This window comes from Equus przewalskii, chromosome 2, assembly GCF_037783145.1.
Source record: "Equus przewalskii isolate Varuska chromosome 2, EquPr2, whole genome shotgun sequence".
In the NCBI taxonomy this organism is placed as follows: domain Eukaryota; kingdom Metazoa; phylum Chordata; class Mammalia; order Perissodactyla; family Equidae; genus Equus; species Equus przewalskii.
This window is the reverse complement of record NC_091832.1, coordinates 28,057,036-28,076,223: the sequence shown is the minus strand read 5'-3', so window position 1 is coordinate 28,076,223 and position 19,188 is coordinate 28,057,036. Positions and strand designations below refer to the sequence as shown.

Sequence of the window (19,188 nt, the reverse complement as noted above, 5' to 3'; positions counted from 1 at the left end):
GGTGAACAGTAAATCTGCTAAAGTCAACTAAAGAACCAGCAAACCCACTGCACACAGACTGAAAGCCACATCAGGCATGTAGGGGACATTCTGATCTCCAGTTGCCTGTCTTCTGTATCCATCTCTCACCTTGTCCTTAAACTCACATGGACACAAGCATCAGGACTCTTGGGTGTCCTAAAACACACCTTGGGTGCCCTGTGCTTAGTAGCCTTAGGGTGCTTTCTCACCTCCCCTGCATCCCAGCAGCCAAAGCAGCACCCCCCCTCCCACTGACCACCACCCCTCCAAGGAAGGGATTCTCATGGCTCAAGGATTCATATTTTCATTTTCTTATTCATGAAATCAATAAACACACACATGATTTGAGAGGTTGGGAGCCATCAGGAACCCTCTCCCTAGCTCTGGACTTGGACCCCAGCCCTAGACTACAGCGTCCACCCAACAGGAAAGGTATCCAGCAGAGACTTTCCCTGTCTCTGTAACTTACAGACACAAGAGAACTGAGTAGGAGGTGAATTCTGGGGGCCTGGCTCAGGGTGGGATGACAGGGTAGGAAAGCAGGGATAGGAGACAAGTGAAGAAAAGGATATACAGTTTTATAAATAACTAGACATGGTCTGAACATATCTTTTTTTGGAGAGGGGGACAGGAAGGCTAAAGGCACGCAGGAGCCTAAGTGGGAAGGGGGGAAATAGTGCTTGAGGCCAGAGTAGGTGAAGGATGATCTCTGAGCCTCGATTTGCCCCATCTTTAAAACGAGTGAGTTGCCCTAGATGGTGTCAGAGCAATTTGCTTGCGCTGACATGCTAGGACTCTCCAGGCTTCTAAGCCAGGGGCCTTGGGACCAGGGCCCTGTAGATTGGAAGGGGCTGGCGGGCACCTCCAGAGAGGCTATGTCTGATCCCCAGGCTGGTACTGGGGTTCTGTGGAGGTGAAGTAGTCCTCCAGGAAGGACTGCAGGTACTCGAACGTAGGCCTCTCTTCCGGGTCCAGACGCCAGGTTTGCTCCATGGCCTCGTATAGGGACGCTGGGCAACCGGGGGGGCACGGCATGTGGTATCCGTGCTCCACCTGTTCCAACACTTCTCGGTTATTCATGCCTGGAGGGTGGGGCTCCATCAGTCAGGGGGCAGAGCCCCTCCCAAAGAGACAACCAGGAGGAAGCCCTTTCCCATAGCCACCCCTCCACCTCCTCATCCCCCAGCCAACCTGGGTAGGGGACCCGGCCCTTGCTGATGAGTTCAGTGAGCAGGATCCCAAAGGACCACACATCTGACTTGATGGTGAATCTGCCAAAGAGGGCAGCCTCCGGGGCTGTCCACTTGATGGGGAACTTGGCCCCTGGAGAGATTGGGGGAGAAGGGAAAGTTAATGAGGGAGTCCCTAGAAACAGCTGTATTAAAAGAATGGTGTCTTTAGGATTGGGGACCCTGAGGACAGAGGTCTCTGGGCATAACAGAAAGGACCTGGAATCTAGCCAGGACTTACTGTGCATCTAGTATAGTGCTAGGCACTTTACAAACGTTGTAATAATTCTCATAATAATAACGGCTAACACGTGTATAGCCTTTACCACGTGCCAGGCACCGTTTTAAGTGATTTACATAATTAACTCATTTAACTCTCACAAAAGCTGTGTGAAGTGGATATTATTACTATCCCCATTGTACAGATGAGGAAAAGGAGGCCCTGAGTAGTTAAGTAACTTGCCCAGATCACACAGCTTCTAAGTGGCTAGGATTCCTACCCAGGCATGCTGGCTACAGAGTTCAGGCTACTACAGTCTACTGTCTTTCACTTGAGAATTATAGCAGTGCCTGGCACATAGTGCATGCTTGATAAATATCTGTTGACATATTGTTGTCTGAATATTTTCATTTTACAGATGGGAAAAGACAGCTTAGAGAGGTTAGCTGACTTGCCCAAGGCCACATGGCTGGTAAGTGGAGGAGGTGGGATTTGAACCCAGAGTTGCCTCTTCCACTACATCAGGATGATATGGGATCATAGATCCCACAGATCCCACATGGTCTGGGGATAGGGGGAAGGGTTCCATGTGGGGCCTCATGGCAGTCCCTTGGTGCACTGGGGGCTCCTGGAAGTTGAGGTGAGGCAGGGCACCTTGCCGGGGGTTGTACTCATCATCCTTGATGAGGCGGGCCAGCCCAAAGTCAGCAATCTTGCACACCAGCCGCTCCCCTACGAGGATGTTGGCTGCCCTCAGGTCACGATGGATATAGTTCATGCGCTCCATGTAGGCCATGCCCGCAGCTACCTGGGGGGACAAGGTATGGAGAGATGGGAACACCATGGCTTGTGTGAGAAATCATTTGAAAAACCCACTTTCCAGATGAGAAGACTGAGGTTCAGAGACAGGCAGTACCCTGCCTCAGGTCGCACAGATGATCCAGTGAGTCGGGCTGCACTTCCGGGGATAGGCTAGGTGTTTAAGGGCACAGGGATTTGTGGAAGGTTAGTAAGAGGGGGGATCTGAGAGATAAAGGCTGCTGTCCTAGTTTACCTGGGCTGCCATGTCCACCAGCTGGGGCAGCTTCAAATCCTGACCCTTCCGGTCCTTAAGGAATTCCAGCAAGCTACCTGGGGAGAGGAACTCAGAAAATCAGCCCTAAGACCCTACCCGCAGCTCCAGACCAGCCTTCTCTCGCTTGGCCCCGCCCCCTGCTCCCAGCCCTCCTACCTAGATCGGCCCCTACTCAGGACCCTGCCAGATACCTCAGCCCCTCACAGATCTCGCCCAGGCCAGGCTCCCACAGACACCCTGACTGCCCATGTTTCGCTTCTTCTCTTCCTCGATCCCTCTAGACACGCACCACTCAGACTCCGCCCCAGACCCTTCCTCATCACAGATCCCGCCTTCGCTCACCCAAGCCCCACCCACCAGCTGACCACACCCCCCGACCCCCCAGGCTCCGCCCCCAGGCCCAGATCCCTCCTTGTCTAACTCGGGCCTGGCCACACTCCCAGCACCCACATGGCTTCATTCATTCCTCCCCTTACTCAGTCTCTACCCATGGTCCCACGCCCCACCAGAGATCACCACCGAGGTCCCTCCCCTAGAGACACCCACCTTAACGTCGCCCCAAATCCCGCCTCCCCAGACTCCGCCTCCTGACCCCGCCCCTCACCGTGGCACATGAACTCCGTCACGATGTAGATGGGCTCCTCCGACACCACCGCGTACAGCTGCACCAGCTTGTCATGCCGCAGCAGCTTCATGACCTGCGCCTCCGCCAGGAAGGCCTTTGGGGACATGGTACCTGGCTTCAGCGTCTTCACTGCCACCTTCGTGCTGCCATTCCACGTGCCTGCAGGGTGGTCACGGCTCGTCAGGACCCACTCCCCGCCCGCCCAAGCCTTCGCCCCAGCCCCAGCCCCGGCCCCTGCCCCCAGGATCTCCGTACCCAGCCACACGTCGCCGAAGCAGCCAGTGCCCAGCCGGCGCTCGAGCGCGATGGAGCTACGGCTGATCTCCCAGGCGTCCTTGGCCAGGCCCAGGGTCTGCGGCCTCATGGTGGTGCAGGCCGCCGTCAGCAGGTGGCACAGTCCATCGTTTACCTCTGTGGGGGGGCAGTCGGAGGTCACTGTCAGGCCAGGATGCCCCACACATCTCACCCCAGCCCCCAAGATCAGTTATAAGGAACTGGGCCACAGGTGAGGTCACAGGCCAGGGAAAAAGTGGCACCAAGAGGGAGAGATGATCCCTGCAAGAATTGGGGGCCTCCCCAAAGGGATCCAGCTGGGCCTCCAAGGATAAGGTGGGATTCTGACAGGTGGAAATGGAGTTGAGGATTCCAGACAGAGGTGTGGACATGAGGCCCTCACCCTTCCATGGACCTCATCCGTGGCCTAACCAACCAAAGCAGAAACCCGGGCATCACTTCCCACCTTCCCCTTAATCCCACAGCCCATCTTCCAAGACAGGCCTATTCGGCCTCCTACCCAGCTCAGACGTTAGGGGGCTCCATTTGGCCATGGACAACCTCACGCCTGTTTCCTCTGGAACCCTACAGAGCAGGATCCTGGGCTGGAAACCCAGACTCTTGAGTTCTAGTTCTGTCTTGGCTGCTCCAGCTTTGGGAGGCCCTTCCCTTCTCTGGGCCTCAGTCTCAGCAGGTTGGTTCAGGGATCTGAAGCACGTGTCAGCCCTGAGGGCTCGCCCTCACCAGTGTAGTGCTGTACCAGCTCCTGCACCGAGTCGAACTGGGTCCGAGTGGTGATGTAGTAGCCACCTGTGTCCAGCTTTCGGATCTTGTAATGCTTCACGTGATCACCTCTGGCCTCATCCCAATCTCGGATGGACAGGGAGTAGGCACCTGTGGGCAAGGTCACCTTCAGGCCTGCTTTCTTCCTTGCCCCCAGTCTGGGAGCCCAGAGAGGCCCAAAAGGCTGGGAACTCTGAAGTTGGACAGCCACATTCCTTAAACCCTGTCCCAGTCTTGGCCCTGACCCAAGCCCCACCCCACACCTCCTAGTCCCATCCTAATGGCTAGGCTTCCCAGTTGCCCCTTCCCAGGCCTTGGTGCAGCCCCCACCTTTGGTGGTCTCGCTCTCTCGAATGAGAAAGGCACCCTGAGGATTGCCGGGGGAGAGCAGCTGCCTCTCCGCATCCTTCCTCCCGATCTTTCCAAAGTACCACCTGTTAGGAAGGGCCAGCAAGAGTCAGGAACACCCCGTTCAACCCCCCACTCCGCGTCCTGGGAAAAGTCACCCCACTAGCCAACATTCAATTTCCTCACCCGGGAAACGGGGTTCATACACCTGCTTCACAGCCTGGTCGTGAGGATCACAGAGAAGGGGAGTGTACAATGCCTGGCACATGGTAGGTGCCCAAGAAAGGGTCGGCGTCTCTCCTCCATTCTCTGGGTTTCTCTTGAATTAAAATGGCTAGGAGTTCAGTTACCAGGGACCTCAACAGGGTGCCACCAGCATTAGTCCATCTCACTATGGCCCTCCTTGGTCTCATTTTACAGGGGAGGAACTTGAGGCTCAGAGAGGGGAAGTGACCGGTCTACAGGCTGGCTGATGAGCTCCGCCTAGAACCCTTTGTCACCCACTCTACTTCTTTTTCTACCACGGTGGCAATCCCTCAGATCCCTTTCCCCACACCGTCCTCAAACCTTTTCCTCCAGAACAACACCCATTCCTGCTTCTCTTCCCCTCTGTCCAACTGCTCCTGCCCGGCTCTGACGGCTGCTTTTCCTCCACTTTCTGAAATTTGGTTGTTGTTCTAAACCTCAACTTCAATCTCAGGCCTCAAGCCTTCCTGTTTTCTCTTGGATATTCTTCCAGGGGCTGGATGGAGCCTTAAATCAACTGTGAAAGTACATGGGGGAGTGAAGGGACACAGGTGCCATAGAAAACTCTGATATCATTTGATCACTAAATTGGCCTGTGACCATCTTGGGCTGAATTCAAAGGAGCATAGTTTTCAAAGCAAGGGAGGTGGTGGTCTCAGTGAACTCTGGGATTGTCAATCCACACCTGAGTACTAGGCACAGTTTGGGGAAGGCGTTGGCAAGTGGAATGTGCAGGAGGGTAGGCAGGCTGGGGAAGGAGGAACTGTTGAAGCTGTGTGGAGACAGGACACATCCCCAGGTTTTTTCAAAGACCTGCCCCCACCTACACCCATGACATTAGCTACTTCCTTAATAATTAACATAATAATAACAGCACTAATTTTGTGTCAGGCTCTGCTTTAATACATATGTGTAGTCATTTAATTCTTATAACAATGCTGTGAGGTACATACTATTATTAATGCCATTAGACAGATAACGCCATTAGAGGAAATTGAGATACCTAGTGGTTTAGCAACTTGCCTAAGGCCACAGGGCTCTTAAACAGTGTTGACAGAATAGGAACCCAAGTTGTCTGCTTTAGGGCCTGCTTTCTTAACCACCACACTGCTCTTAACCACCACACTGCACTGAGCGCCTCTCAGAACTTCATGACACTGCCCCCAAGATGTGGACACAAGCACGAACCTTCTGCCACCTTCTGCATCACCATCCCCTCCTCTCCTCTATGCCTCCTACCACCCTCCCCAGATGAAAGCCACATCCCACTTGAGCTCTGGACCCCACCCACTCTCCTCTGCTCAGGATACCCCTCCCCCACTGACCAGCCCCCATCTGCAGCCTCTCTGTCCTACCAGCCTCTATATATGCCCACATTTCTTCCTTACCCAAAGGAAACTGTTCTAAGCCCTATCCTGCCATCAACAGTCTGCTATATCTCTCACTTTTCTTTCACTTGAAAAAGCATTTCACACTTGGGTCTCCACTTCCTCACCTCCTACGCCCTCCCAGGCTCTGCTGTCTGGCCTCCACCCCCACTTTACACGGAGAGAGCTTTCACCAAGGTCACCCTCATTGCCAAATCCAGTGGCAGCCTCTGACACTCCCTCTCCTGTTTCCTGAAACTTCTCCTCTGCCCTCCTGCCTGTTCAGACTGGGCCTGGGCTGGTTTTTCAACGGCTTCTTCTCCTTCAAGGGCAGCTTTTCCCAAAGTTGTGTCCTAGGGCCAATCTCTTTCTCTCTCTCCTCCCTCTTTCTTCACCCTCCTATGCAGCTTTAATTATCATCTCTACTCTGAAGAGTCCCAAATTTCCATCCCTGCCCAGGTGTGCCCTCTGCAAGAGCCACAGCAAACAAGCTAAGGAGACTTAGTGCCAATTAGGAAAAGGTGCCCCTTCCTCTGGGCTAATTCAGCGGCATGGCTTGGCGTGGGCTAGGCACTTATACAAAACATGAACGAATCTAACTGCTGACATCTCCACCTGGGGGTTCCTCTCCATGAACCACAACCCAACAAGTCCCCTGCAGGACCCAACCTGCTCCTGCGTGCCCCACTTTAGCAAATGGCACCATCACCCACTCAGTTCCTCAAGAAGACTTTGGGTCACCCTTGATTTCTCCCACTCCCCACAGCCCAATGGCAGATCAGTCACCAGATCCTGGGGACTCCCACTCTGCAATCTCTCCAATCTTGCCTTTTCCCATACATGTATGTATGTGCGGCGATAGAGAAAAAAGCTTTTATGAGCCTCAGTTTCCCCATCTATAAAATGAGGAGAATAGTAATATTGGTGGTGTTTTTGTGAGAATTAAATGAACCAAGACGGATAAAGTACCTGTCACGGTATCTCAACTATATACTGGTACTCCATGAATGATAATTCCCTGCCTCCTTAATAGAATTAAATCTAAGTAATGCCCCAGTGGATTTATTTAGCACTTCACAATTTTTTAAAGCTCAGACACTGTTATTACCACTCAGAGGCAATATCTATAATGCTTAGCAAATGCAGCCAGACCATCTGGGTTCAAATACCAGCTCCGCCAACTTACTAGCCATGTCAACTTGGGCAGGATATTTAATCTCTCTGTGCCTCAGTTTCCTCATTCATAAAACAGGATAATAATAGTTTCTAACTCCTTTAATACACAGAGAGCACTTTGAATAGTGCCCAGAACATACAACGTGCTAGATAAGTATTATCTACGATTTATTATCATCATTTTTATCTTCACAATGACCTTGGAAAATTATAGATAAGGAGACAGGCTCAGAGCGGAGCTGTGACTTGCCCAAGAGATGGCCTTGAGTCTGGACTCCAGGGTCCTGTCCGTAGGGCCGGCCTCCCTCTCACCCCTACTTACTCTTCAGCCTGGATGGAGTCCACAGGGGCCACATAGTTGCTGGGAATGTAGCCAGTTTGTCCAGAGCTGAGGGACCGAGCCTCCCACCAGTCACCCTCACTGCAGGCACAGAACAGGGGATGTCAGTGCAACCCAGCCTCACAGGGGATCAGATGGAGACTGGCCTCGCCAACCCCTCATCTTGGACACACACACCCAAGGGCTTTTGCTCTGCTTCCAGACACTGCAGCTGCCCCAGAAGGACTTCTCTCCACTGAAGGAAAATGTCTGGGGATATCTGGGCCTCCTGGCTTCCTCCTCTGGCTCCTCAGCTGGGCTGGGGGTTGGGTGGACAGCTCACTACGTCATTTCCTCACTGAAACCCCCCAGTGGCTGCATATTTCCTTCTGGATAAAATCCCGACTCCTCAGCATGGCTTAAAAAGCCCTGCAGAATCAGTTCCCACCCGTGTCTCCAGCTTCTGCTCTCTCCGTTCTGCACCTCATACTTTATGATCCACCTAGACTGTACGGCTTGGTGGTTTCCAGAAGTTGTCATTTATTCTCATTCTCTCTCACTCTCTCTTCCTCTTTTCTCACCTCTTCCTTCAATGTCTATTCATTTTTTCTGGTCGCAGCTTAGAAATCACCTTCTCCAGGAAGCCTGCCCTGATCACCACTATCCTGGGGACAATGTTTGGTGTTCTTTCTGGGCCCACAATTCCTCATGTCCCCCCCCCCCAACACACACACATACTGGCAATCACCCAGGGTTGTTATTGTCATGTATCTGTGTCCCCAACTAGGCTGGAGGATAGGGACCAGGTAGGATTCCTCTCTGGGCTATGCCCTGAGCTGGGTGGCCTAGTCACTTACGTGTTATTCAGGATGTGGAACTTCTCGCCCTTGGTGAAGGTAAGGTCATCCTCTGTCCGGGCCTCATAGTCATACAGGGCGATGAACAGGGTCACCCCAGTGCCTGCAGAGTCAGGGCTACTCAGCAGAGCAGGGCATGGGACAGGAGGTACCAAGGGAGCTGAGACCTCCAAGACCCCTAGAGTCCCATTCCCCCGCCAGGTGCTGTGTCTCCCCACTACTGCAGTGCCCTGGTTCCCAAAGGCCTTTGGAGTCCAATGGATTTCTGATTCGGGCTTCACAGCTTGGCTCCCCATGGATTCAGGACACACAACTTCAAGCCCATCCCTCTTACCCTGGGATGTCCCCAGGTCACCCACTCTTCCCCTTCCACACTAAGAAGACTTCCCACTTGCATCTGTCATCAGGGTCCCTCTCTCAGACTGGGGACAGAGCCACATCTTCCCCTCAGACTGGGGCTTCCGAGGGTGGGGCTGTACATACTCCCTCAGACTGAGTGCTGAAAGCAGGGCTGTGACTCCCCCGTCATACTGGAGGCTCCTAGGGACAAGTCCATGTCTCCCATTCCCTCAGGTTCTCCCAGGGTCCAGGCAGTGCCTGCCTCCAGCCCACTGGACTCACCTGAGATGCCCCTGATGGTGCCCGCATCAAGGAAGGCAGAGCTGGCGGGCTGAGGGGAGAAGTTGTTGTAGTTGGGGATATGGGCAAAGGAGGACGAAGGCCGGCCCTGAGTAGGGTCAGGGCCATAGTGATCCGCAGCCCCGTAGCCCCTCAAGTCCCCTTCCAGGCCAGCATCCTCCTTGGGCCCTGGCTCCAACTTCTTGCAGAACACACAGCCCATTCCAGGTGCCCTGCTACAGAATGGAGGTATGCCTCACTCAGGGGCCTCTGCCAGATATGCCACCCTGTGCACACATGCAGGCACATGTGCACGCACACACACATTCACACAGGCATGCAGCTTCCCCTTTCAGGCCTGGAGTTGGGGGTCCTCCCTAGTGAGGGATAAAGGTGGGGCAGGGCCACCACCGACTCTACCTCCAGGCTGCCTTAGTGTGTTTGGAGAAACTACGTGTATCTTCAACGGGTTAGAAGAAAGCTTTTCTGCTTTGGGATGTTGCTTGTGTTTATTTATATATTTCTGCCTCCTATTCACTATGTTGTGTTTCTGTGACTCATTCAGAGTGCTTGTGTGTGTGTGTGTGTCCTTTGTGAGTCTCTAAGTATTTGTGAGTTTGCTTGTGGGTGTGTGTCTGCGTGGATGTGTGTATATGATTGTGTGTACATGTCTCTGTGCACGTGATGGCTCTGTGTGTATTCGTGTCTGTGTGAATGTGTACGCATATACATGTTTCTGTGTGAGCGTGTAGGTGTGTGCCTCTGTGTTTATATCTCCTTGCATGCAGGTCTGTGTGAGCAGGTGCCTCTGTGTCTGTGTGTCATGACTGTGTGCATAGCCCTGTGTGGGAGTGTATGTGTGTGTGTGTGTGTGTGTATCTGTGCGTGCAGGTCTGTGTAAGTATACATGATGTCTCTGTGTGTACATGTGTGTCTCCCTCTGTGTATGTGAATTTCTATGTATTGATGTGTGAATGTGTGAGAGCTGTGTGCCTGCACCTGGAGAATCCCTGCAGAGGGGGATCAAGGCCATTTCCTGTCGCGGGTCCAGCCTCTGGCCTCTCAAGCTGCTTCATTCTGGCTCCCCCATCTGTTACCTAGCAACAGAGCCCTTGCAGGAGGAGGGGGCTGTGAGGAGTTGTGGGGCCCAGGAGGGCCCCCCCGCCCCGTTTTCTGACCCTGAAAGCCCTCAGTCCCCACTCCCCCAACTCACCCTTCAGGCCCCTACTCCTGGGTCAGCGGGGCTGCCGCATGGTCCTTGGGAGGGGCCAGAGACCTGGGGGCGAGACAGAAGGACATGGAAGATGAAGCCTCTGCCAATGTTCCTGCAAGCCAGCTGCCAGCGCCTGCCCTCTTCAGGAAGCCAGAAGGCCTGGGCTCTGCCCCAGCATGACTTCTGCCTTGATTTTCCTTCCCACCACCCCTGGCCCACTTACACATCCACCCTCACAGAGGACACACCACCCACACTAACTCTCTCATTCACATATCCACCTGACACACCAACACATTAACACACACCAGCACACAGTCACGCAACAACACTCACAGCATACACTTGCATGAGTGTGTTTGCCAACACCACCACACACCAACACAAACGAACTCTCATATGAGTCCGAGTTCTGATGTATAGTAGTACACACACATACATATGTGCGTAGGCTGCCTCTCAGGTACAGGTCAAGAGACTTGTACACTCAGGCACTCATATATTTGTGTTAGACCCATCTCTCCAAGTGGATTTCTATCGAGCCATGCACAGCTCACTCATGGGCCCCTAGTCACTGTCTCCTAAAAACAAGCCCTTCCTTCCCGACACCGCCTCTGCTCCCAGCCTGCGCTGGGCAAACCCCAGAAGCCCCAGGGCCACATCTGGTGGCAGAGCAAAGTGAACACTTACCTCCAGAGCTTGCTCCTATCCCCATATCAGGGAAAGGCCCAGGTCAGAAGCCGAGGCCACCAGGGTCCCTTGGGGAGCCCTCTAAATGAGCCAAGCTTTTCCGGGTAGCTGTGTCCTCTGAGCAACAGGGCAGGCAGGTCATTGAGCAAGGGCTCCCCACACCCCGCCAGAAACTCTGCCATTGCAACACCCAGAGAGGAACTGCTGGGGACAGGGCTCGGTTTCCTAAGATGTGAGGGGAACGGAGAGGTGGGGCTGATCCAGTGGACCCTGATCTCCCCCAGAGGGGCTTGAGGGCCTTTGGGACAAGGGCCCCCACGTTGCCTTTTTTGACCCCTGAGTCCAGTTCCCCTTATGGATATCCTCCTCCTCTTCTCTTTGGGTCCTGTGCCTTCTAGCCAGCACCACTCACCTCTTCCAGGAAGCCTTCCTGGACCCACCAACTCTAGTTGCCTAGCCGATGGCTCTGTCACATCAGTGCCCTCTAGCCCCACCAGCCCTTCTCACCCTTCACTGCAGCTCTTCTCCCATGTGTATGGGGGAGGGGGACAACACCCGTGTGGTGAACTGTGAGGCGGGCTGTGGTGACAGCCCTAAAATAGCCCCTGTTCACCAAGCCATTGCAGAGATCTTCACCTCAGGAGCCTCCCCTGGGGTGAAACCACTGAGTCTGAAAGGCTCCAGGATGTTGCAGGGCTGGTTAGGGCCAAGGAGAGAATAGAGGTACGTGGGGAGTGGTATCCAGGGCACAGGGAAGGGATTTCCGGCACCGAGGGGACAGATGGGGTAAGATGAAAACAAGGGTTACAGGGTGAGAATGGAGGTCTTCTCACAGGAAGACATATGTGCACATCTCAGACGGTCACAAGGCCTACACTCAGATCCACACAGCCCTCCTGACATATTCTTGGACACACACATTACCTCAGCTCCACACAGCACCTCACAGTGACTCTGAGCTCCTCTGTACGGATTCACAGACACATACATCTTCAAGGATTCCCACACTCCCATATACACACACCTCCGGCCCTCCCCCATCTACACACAGACACACACACACACACACCCACGCACACACAGCCTCTCCACAAGAATAGCATACACAGAATTTATAGCACTTCCTACGTGCCAGCCACTGGATTAAACATTTTACATATATTACCTCATTTTATCCTCATAACAATGCTATGAGGTAAGTATTATTATTATTGTCGACAAGGCAACTGAGGCAGAGAGGTTTAGAAACTTGTCCAAGGTCACACAGATCCTGGTATTGGGCTCCAGAATCAGAGACACTTCTCTCCATTATCTGTCACAGACATGATAATTACAGCCATTCCTGAAAGCCCACAGGGACACACAGAGACACACAGAGTCCTCCCCCAAGTCACAGACCCACACAGAGTTCCCCTGCGACACAAACTTATACAGCCTCTTGGGTCTCCACATAGATACAATGTTGCCGCTTCCAGGAACATATTGCCACACTGTTTTTAAATCAGCCTAAAGGGAGCCCCAAATTCTGCATGCCTGGAACGGGGTGGGTGTTCAGAAACTGTCAACCTCTGAGAAGGAGTTGGAGGGCTCTGTGGCCTGAGGAAGGGCCCTGGCAGGGCTGACAGTGTGGGCAGAAGGCAGCGGAAGACAGTTCTCAGGGCTTTGCACTCCCGGCCTTGATGGGGACCAGACCCCTGGGCTGGGCCTGGCACTCTGCGCAGCAGTGTGCTGATAGGGTGGGGGATGTGGGGCAGAGGGTCTGGCATCTGCATAGCCCAAGGCAGTGAGGGGGCCACATTGAATGTGACCATGTTCATGTGGTTTTGTTAGAAGAGTGAACCAGATGGGGAGAGACAGAAAAAGAAAAGGCAGAGACCAACAAAGATGGAGAGATATAGAGAGACATAAAAACAGAGAGAGAAAAGGAAGAGACAGGGACAAAGAGAAACACTGTGGTGTGCTGGTGTACTGACTCTTAAAAAAGAAAAAAAAAAAGGCCCTGATTTGGAGCATTTGCTGATTTCCATGGTGTAAATAGTCCCACCATGGCTGACTTCAAGTTACCGAAGTGACTTTCTGAACGCAGGGCTGGGAAGAGATTTGCAGACTCAGCTCCCCAGGGCCAGTCCTAGCTGGCTCCAGCACATCACTGCCAGCAAGAAACAAAAGAAAGAGAGACAAACAGAGATGGAAATGGGAAGAAGAGAGACAGAGACAGAAGAAGAGAAAAGCAGAGATGAAGAGAAAGAGCCAGGGACAGATCTGAGAACTAAAGAGACAGAGAGCAAAGGAGAGAGAGGGAGCAGGTTGCGTCCTCTCTGCTCAGGCATCTGCCTGAATATAGCCGCCAGGACTCTTCCTCCTCACCTAGCTCTGATCCCAGCTAGTGCCACCAATTCTTCGGAGAGTGATTTGACTTCCTAGGAAACTGGGTGGCAATAACTATTAGTTTAAAAGTGCTAATTTATTAAACAGCTACTCAGTGCCTGGCACTGAGCCAAGCAATTCCCATACATGATCTCATTTAGTGACCCTAAGAGGTAGGTTTTATGATTGCCAATTTTCCAGATAGGGAAACTGAGTCACAGAGACGTTAAGTAACTTCCCCAAGATTACATAATGAGTAAGAGGAAGCTAAAATGCAGCCCCAACAAATATGGCTCCAAAGACCACCATAAGCACTGTTCTATTTTGTCTTCTTAGTAGAAGCAAAACAAGCATGACAGTGTGCCAAGCCCTGTGCTACATGCTCTATGTCCTCATTGCAGCCCAGAGAGGGGAAGTGACCTGCTCGGGGTCTCTTAGGCAAACACTGATTTTCATAGCCCTCAAACCTGAATCCACGTTTCTTTTTGCTCCGTGCTGAACTTGGCTGCCTGCTAACACCAGAAAGGCAGCAGCTCAAAGAGTAGCCACAAGGATCCTCGTCACCGTAGGGACTCGGGCCTGTTTATGAATATGCCTCTTAAACACCTGCTTGACAGGAATCCGATTCCAGAGCCTCGTCTGGGTCAAAATCAGCTTGTGGGTGTCAGAGCTGAGGTGCAACACTGGACCGTGGCGCTCCTGCTTTCAACCTCTCCCTCTGCATGGCCCTCCCAGCTCTGTTCTTTATATTATATTATTAGCTCTGGAACTTTGGATGAATGACATAAACCCTCTGAGCCTCAGTTTTTGCACCTGTACCTTCTGTGCAGTTCTTGGGAAGACTGGAAGAGATGTGGCTCTTGCCCAGTGTGCAGTGGCCAAGTGAGGCTGAAAACCACAAGCAGCAAAGCTAGACTGGCCCCCAGGGACCATTTATCAGTCCGTCCTCTTCTTGCCTATAGGGGGGAAGTGGCTTGCTCGAGGTTAAACAGCCAGACAGGGGATTCAAAGCCAGAACTATTAATTCAGGTCCAGAGCTCTGTTCCCGGCACTGCGGCTGTGTTCCGCACAGCCTGAGCAGGAGGTCATGCTGTCCCTGACTGGTGAACGTCATATTCCCTACCTAGTCCCCGGCCAAGTGAACATACCTCTCCTGCCATATGGCAGCTGGCCACTCGGCAGGGAACCTGCCTCCTGCACACCCTACTCCTACACACAGGAGCCCAGGCCCACCTATCCTTTCTTGAGGTCCATACTTCCCAAAGCCAGGTCAGGGCTTTGATGTAGACACTGGACGTCCTGCTCCCTGCAACCCCTGCCAAGTATCTGTGGGATCTGGATATTCAGGCCCAAATTCTACCTGGCCTTACAACTAGCTCAAGATGTCACGCAAGTCAGTTCACCACTCTGAGCTAGCTTCTTTGCCTAGAATATAGGAATATAAATCTCCACCATACGGGGTTGCTTCTGAGCATCAAATGCGGTCAAGCCCCTGAAAGCACCAGGCACACAGTAAGTGCTCAGTGAACTTTCACTTCTGCTCCTTTCCCTTGAGGAAGGCCCCTCCAAGGCCAAGGGAGGAGGAGTGGGGGGGCTGAGAAGAAAGAGAAGTTCCCAGGGTGAGGTGGGAGGGCTGAGCTGGCGCAGCCGCCTGGGGGATTTTACCAAAAGGGAACTGGGACTTTGGGCAGTGGCAGGAAACCACCATCCTGCAAGAGTTCCGGCTTCTCTTCAGGGCTCTGGGCTGGCCAGGGGCAGGGCACAAGTCTCAGGCCGATTCCACTCGTCCAAGACCTGACTCTCCTGACCGAAGCTTCCATCCCTCACCCTCAGAGACCCTGCCCTCCTCACTGACCTCCACTGCCCTTGCTGAGCCCGCATCTCCTTCCCTGAAGCCCCTACTTCTCATTGAACCTCCAACCATTGCGCATCATCCTTTCTTGAGGCCTTTCAACCCCCCACCCCTGAACACCCAGGGGCTAAGAAGACATACCCCAGTCCAATCCACTCTCTGGTGGGGCCAGGTGTGTGGTGGCCAGAGGTGGGGAAGGGAAGGGGGAAAGGGGGCCTATCTTTACCACATTAGCTTTACCTTCCACACAGTCCTGAGGGTGTCAGCTGAATTTTCTCTACTTCTTGCATGTAAAAGTGGTTTCTCATCTGTTGCTGAAAACTCACCCACCAGCCTCTAAAACAGAGGTCTTTAGGAATTCAAGATTCTTGGGCGACGGGAGCCATGAGTGGTCCAGGGAGAGCTGAGAGAATAGGAGTCTAGATTCCGCAGTGTGACCAGACACTCGCCGGGTCCCGCCTTAGGCCAGCCTGGTCTGCTCTGTGTAGAAAGGGCTCTGGCTACTCCTTCCCCAGCTCTGGGGTCCCCCTACCCAGCCTCTCAAGGTCTGGCCACTTCCTTTGCCACATGAGCCCCAGGTGGCTGTGGAGAACACCTGAACACCCACACATATGCTCACACGCTCGTGCTCATTCACTCAAAGCCCAAACCATATTCACGAACGCTCTCACCCCCTCACTCACAGCCCCATGCCCACTGTGGGGCACAAGGCAGCGCTGAAGCCCATGACGCGAACCCCATGCCTTCTCTCTCACCCACTCCCCTCTCCAGAGAGCTGCGTGGGATTTGGTGGCGATGAGGAGGGAGCTCAGGCATCACCTCTGGCTACTTCCTTCACCACATCAGGGACAAGATGCCCTGGACTCCAAATCTCTACTGCCGGCCCTGTCAGTCAGTGACTCCCAAACCCCCATCTTCCCACCTGTGAGGTAGAAACAGAGCCCTGCTCTCCCGCCACCACCACAGATGGAAGGAGGCCAAAAGACTCAGGGATCACTGGGTGTGGCACCATGGGGGTAGGGGACAGATCTAAAACCTGCTGACTTTCCCAGGATGAGCCCTAAATATATCCACAAACATTTACTTATTTATTAGACGTCAACTATGTGCTGGTCCCAGGAGGCCCTGTCAGGCTTTGAGGTGCCCCTCCATGCTTTTGAGAAGGTGAAGGAGAGGCTCCCCAGTCGGTGAAGACTCTTTACCCCTCCAGGGCACTAGGTAAAAGCTGCTTTCTCCCTGATTCTCCTGACTGGGGATGGGGTGGGGAGAGGGGCTGGGTAGGGGCAGAGATAATATCTCCCCATAATTCAAATGAGGAAAATGAGGCCCAGAGAAGCCCCATACTTGCCTAAAGCCACAGAGCAATCAAGGGTGCAGTCTGGCTAAGTCCCTGAGACTGCACATTCTCCACCCCAGGATCCCTGAACACTGAGCATCATCGCCTTACTCTTCTGCGGGGCAACCTGCCCTCGACTAAAGACCCAAAATGGGGGCGGAGTTGGGACCAAAAGGGGCTGCGCGGGCAATAAGCCCAACTGCAGCCAAGCGCGGGTTTCTGCCTCTCCGCCCTCTTGTTGCCATGGAGACAGCCCCTCCCGGCAATCGCGGTCAAAGGCAGGATTTCCGTCGGGGCGGCCAGCAATTCCCGGATCCCGAGGGGAACGTGGACCGAGACCGCCACCGCGGGCGGGGAGGGGGCACCCAGAGAGGCCAGCCCTGCTGAGGGCGGGGACTTCCCCAGGAAGCCGGGACCCACGCCTCTAGCGCCTTGGAGGAGTCCCCTCGCCACCCGGGACCCGCCCACCAGCGCGGGGGCGGGATGGTCTTGGGGGCCGCATCCCGGGTACAGGCTTCACCTCCGACTTCTGGCGATTCGGGATAGGGGACTTCCTGGACCGCCGGAATTGCGCCCCACATCCTGCATCCTCCAGAAGTGGTTCTCCTTGACCCCTTTCGGGCAAGCTCCTTCACCTGGTCCTCCCAGTCTCCCAACTTAGTCCCCCTCTTCCAGACCCTCAGTTTCTCCCCAAATCCTCACTTTCAAGTTCCCCTCAATTTCCTCTCCAACCCCTTTTGGGAGTCCCCTTAGTCCTTCTCCCCCAACTCAGCCCCCTTCCCAAATTCTATCAATCTTGGTCTACAGGTTTCCCTTCGTTTTCCCCACCAGACCTTTATTGGGGGTCCCTTTAGTCTGCTTTCCTATGTTCCCTCAGCCCCCTCCCTAAATTTTATCAGTCTCACTATCCAGGTCTCCTCAGTTTTCCTCCTAAGGTCCTTTTTGGAGTGAGGCCCCTTTGGCCCTCGACTCCCTCAGCTACCCTCTCCCCCCACCAAGCTCAGGCTGACTCCCCCCCGCCCTCGCCCCAGCGCTCCCCCGGGGCCGCGGGCGGGCCGGGGGCGGGGCACCGCGCGGCTCCTCCAGCCCCACCTGACGGCCGCCTACCTGGTCCCAGGGGAGGCCGCCTCTGAAGGACCCCGGCGCCAGCCAGCCCGGGCTCCCAGCAGCCACGAGTGCCGACGTGGGGGTTCGGGGAACTGGGGTGCTGCCCGCCTCTGACCGCCGCCCCCTCTGGGCAGGGAGGAGGAAGCCGCCTCGGACTTCTCTTATTGCAGCCGCGGCGGCAGTGGCGGCGGCGGCGGGGAGAACTCGCAGTCACGCCCCAGCCCCAAGCCAGCTGCCCGCAGCGGGGAGGGGCCCTCAGATCCCAGGCCCGCCCGCCCCCACTTCCCGCCTGCCCCGGGTTACCGGGGGTCGGCTCTCCCAGCCCTCTCCCTGCACCCCAGCTCCACCCCCCAGATCTAAACCGCCAGCACTGCCTGCCCGAAGGCCCCCAACAAAGGGGCAGGTTCTTCACCCCCAGAAGCACCTGCTCTTTTAGAATCATTGCATTTGAGGTTAAGACGAGCTTTTCTCTATCGCTGAAGGGCCCCCTCCCCCCCCCCCACGCTTTTGCAGCTGGGAAAACTGAGGACCAGATGGGGACAGGCCTTACCCAAGTTCTCAGTCAGTTTACCTCAGAATGTTGTCACGAGAGCCACTGCAGACCCGGTCACCATGTCTTTGCCGTCCTCAGGGGCTGGGCACTGGGGATGGGGATGCTGGACAATGGGGAGCAGCAGGAGACCCTTCCCTTAGGAAACTGCTTTTCAGAGGAATCAGCCCTCAGGCCACACTAGAGGGGGCGGGGTGTCAGCCTCCCACCCACACCCAGGTTTTAGAAAAACTGAGTAGCTTCCTCTGTCACGGTTCCAGCCTTTCCAACTAGCAGGGATCCCTGACCCCCCTCACCCTGGCTTTCAGTCCCTCCTCCCACCACTGTTACTTCTTCAGCCTTAAACCAAGGACCAGGAAGATTCCTCCTGTCTGGGGAGGAAGAGATGTGTGTGGGAGGGCTGTTTGGTGGAGAAGTATGTGTGTTGGAATACGGTGGGGAAACAGGGAGAGTGTGTAAGCACAGATGTGTGTGTGTGTGTGTGAGATTGTAGGCAAGGAACACAGTGACAGCAATTTTGGAATCAACAACTGGGACACATTACCCAGGCGTGAGTGTTTCTGTGTATGATCAGGGATATGTGTAAATGCCTGTGTGTGTGCTCAGGTGTGGCCCAGTGTGATTGTGGGATGGCAGAGAATGGTGGGATGCAGCTAAGAATGCTTTTCTCCCAGAAAAATGGGAGGAGGGATGGGGAGGAAGACACAGGGGAGGAGGTCGAGGTGCAGGAATGTGGGAAGGGTGGTCTCTCCCTGGCTGGGCACCATCACTTCCACCATCAGGCAGTCCCTTGCTGGCCATTGGTCTATATGTTCAATTAACAAACAAGCAATCATTGCCAGTCACATGCCAGGTTTAGGGAACACGGAGATGAAAGAGACTGGTCTCTGCCTCTGGGGGATCTCTCAATCTATCA

At 54.2% G+C, this 19,188-nt stretch overlaps 1 protein-coding gene across 10 annotated transcripts; it reads right to left on the bottom strand.

Annotated features, from left to right (window-relative positions):
- Window positions 1–309: 309 nt before the first annotated feature.
- On the bottom strand, window positions 310–18,689 carry FGR (FGR proto-oncogene, Src family tyrosine kinase). 10 transcript variants are annotated; one of them, XM_070596890.1, is made up of 13 exons: window positions 18,294–18,689; window positions 10,371–10,433; window positions 9,161–9,393; window positions 8,540–8,642; window positions 7,686–7,784; window positions 4,557–4,660; window positions 4,188–4,337; window positions 3,426–3,581; window positions 3,150–3,329; window positions 2,525–2,601; window positions 2,125–2,278; window positions 1,213–1,344; window positions 310–1,103 (listed from the first exon to the last, which is right to left on the bottom strand). In XM_070596890.1, exons 3-13 carry the CDS (start codon window positions 9,378–9,380, stop codon window positions 895–897), a joined length of 1,584 nt encoding a protein of 527 aa, XP_070452991.1. In that variant the 5' UTR covers window positions 9,381–9,393; window positions 10,371–10,433; window positions 18,294–18,689; the 3' UTR covers window positions 310–894. The 10 variants fall into 10 exon arrangements, with proteins under 10 accessions (XP_070452991.1, XP_070453052.1, XP_008536136.2 ...); XM_070596951.1 differs by having other exon boundaries at window positions 9,161–9,390; window positions 18,294–18,453; XM_008537914.2 differs by lacking the exon at window positions 18,294–18,689 and adding an exon at window positions 17,723–18,162.
- Window positions 18,690–19,188: the final 499 nt, after the last annotated feature.

Excerpts from the sequence above, each read along its gene's own strand:
- FGR (XM_070596890.1), bottom strand. The coding sequence starts at position 9,380 with ATGGGCTGTGTGTTCTGCAAGAAGTTGGAGCCAGGGCCCAAGGAGGAT. Across the intron at positions 4,338-4,556 it reads AGAGAGCGAGACCACCAAAG|GTGCCTACTCCCTGTCCATC; the intron begins GTGGGGGCTGCA and ends CCTTGCCCACAG. Across the intron at positions 2,279-2,524 it reads TGGTGGACATGGCAGCCCAG|GTAGCTGCGGGCATGGCCTA; the intron begins GTAAACTAGGAC and ends TTGTCCCCCCAG.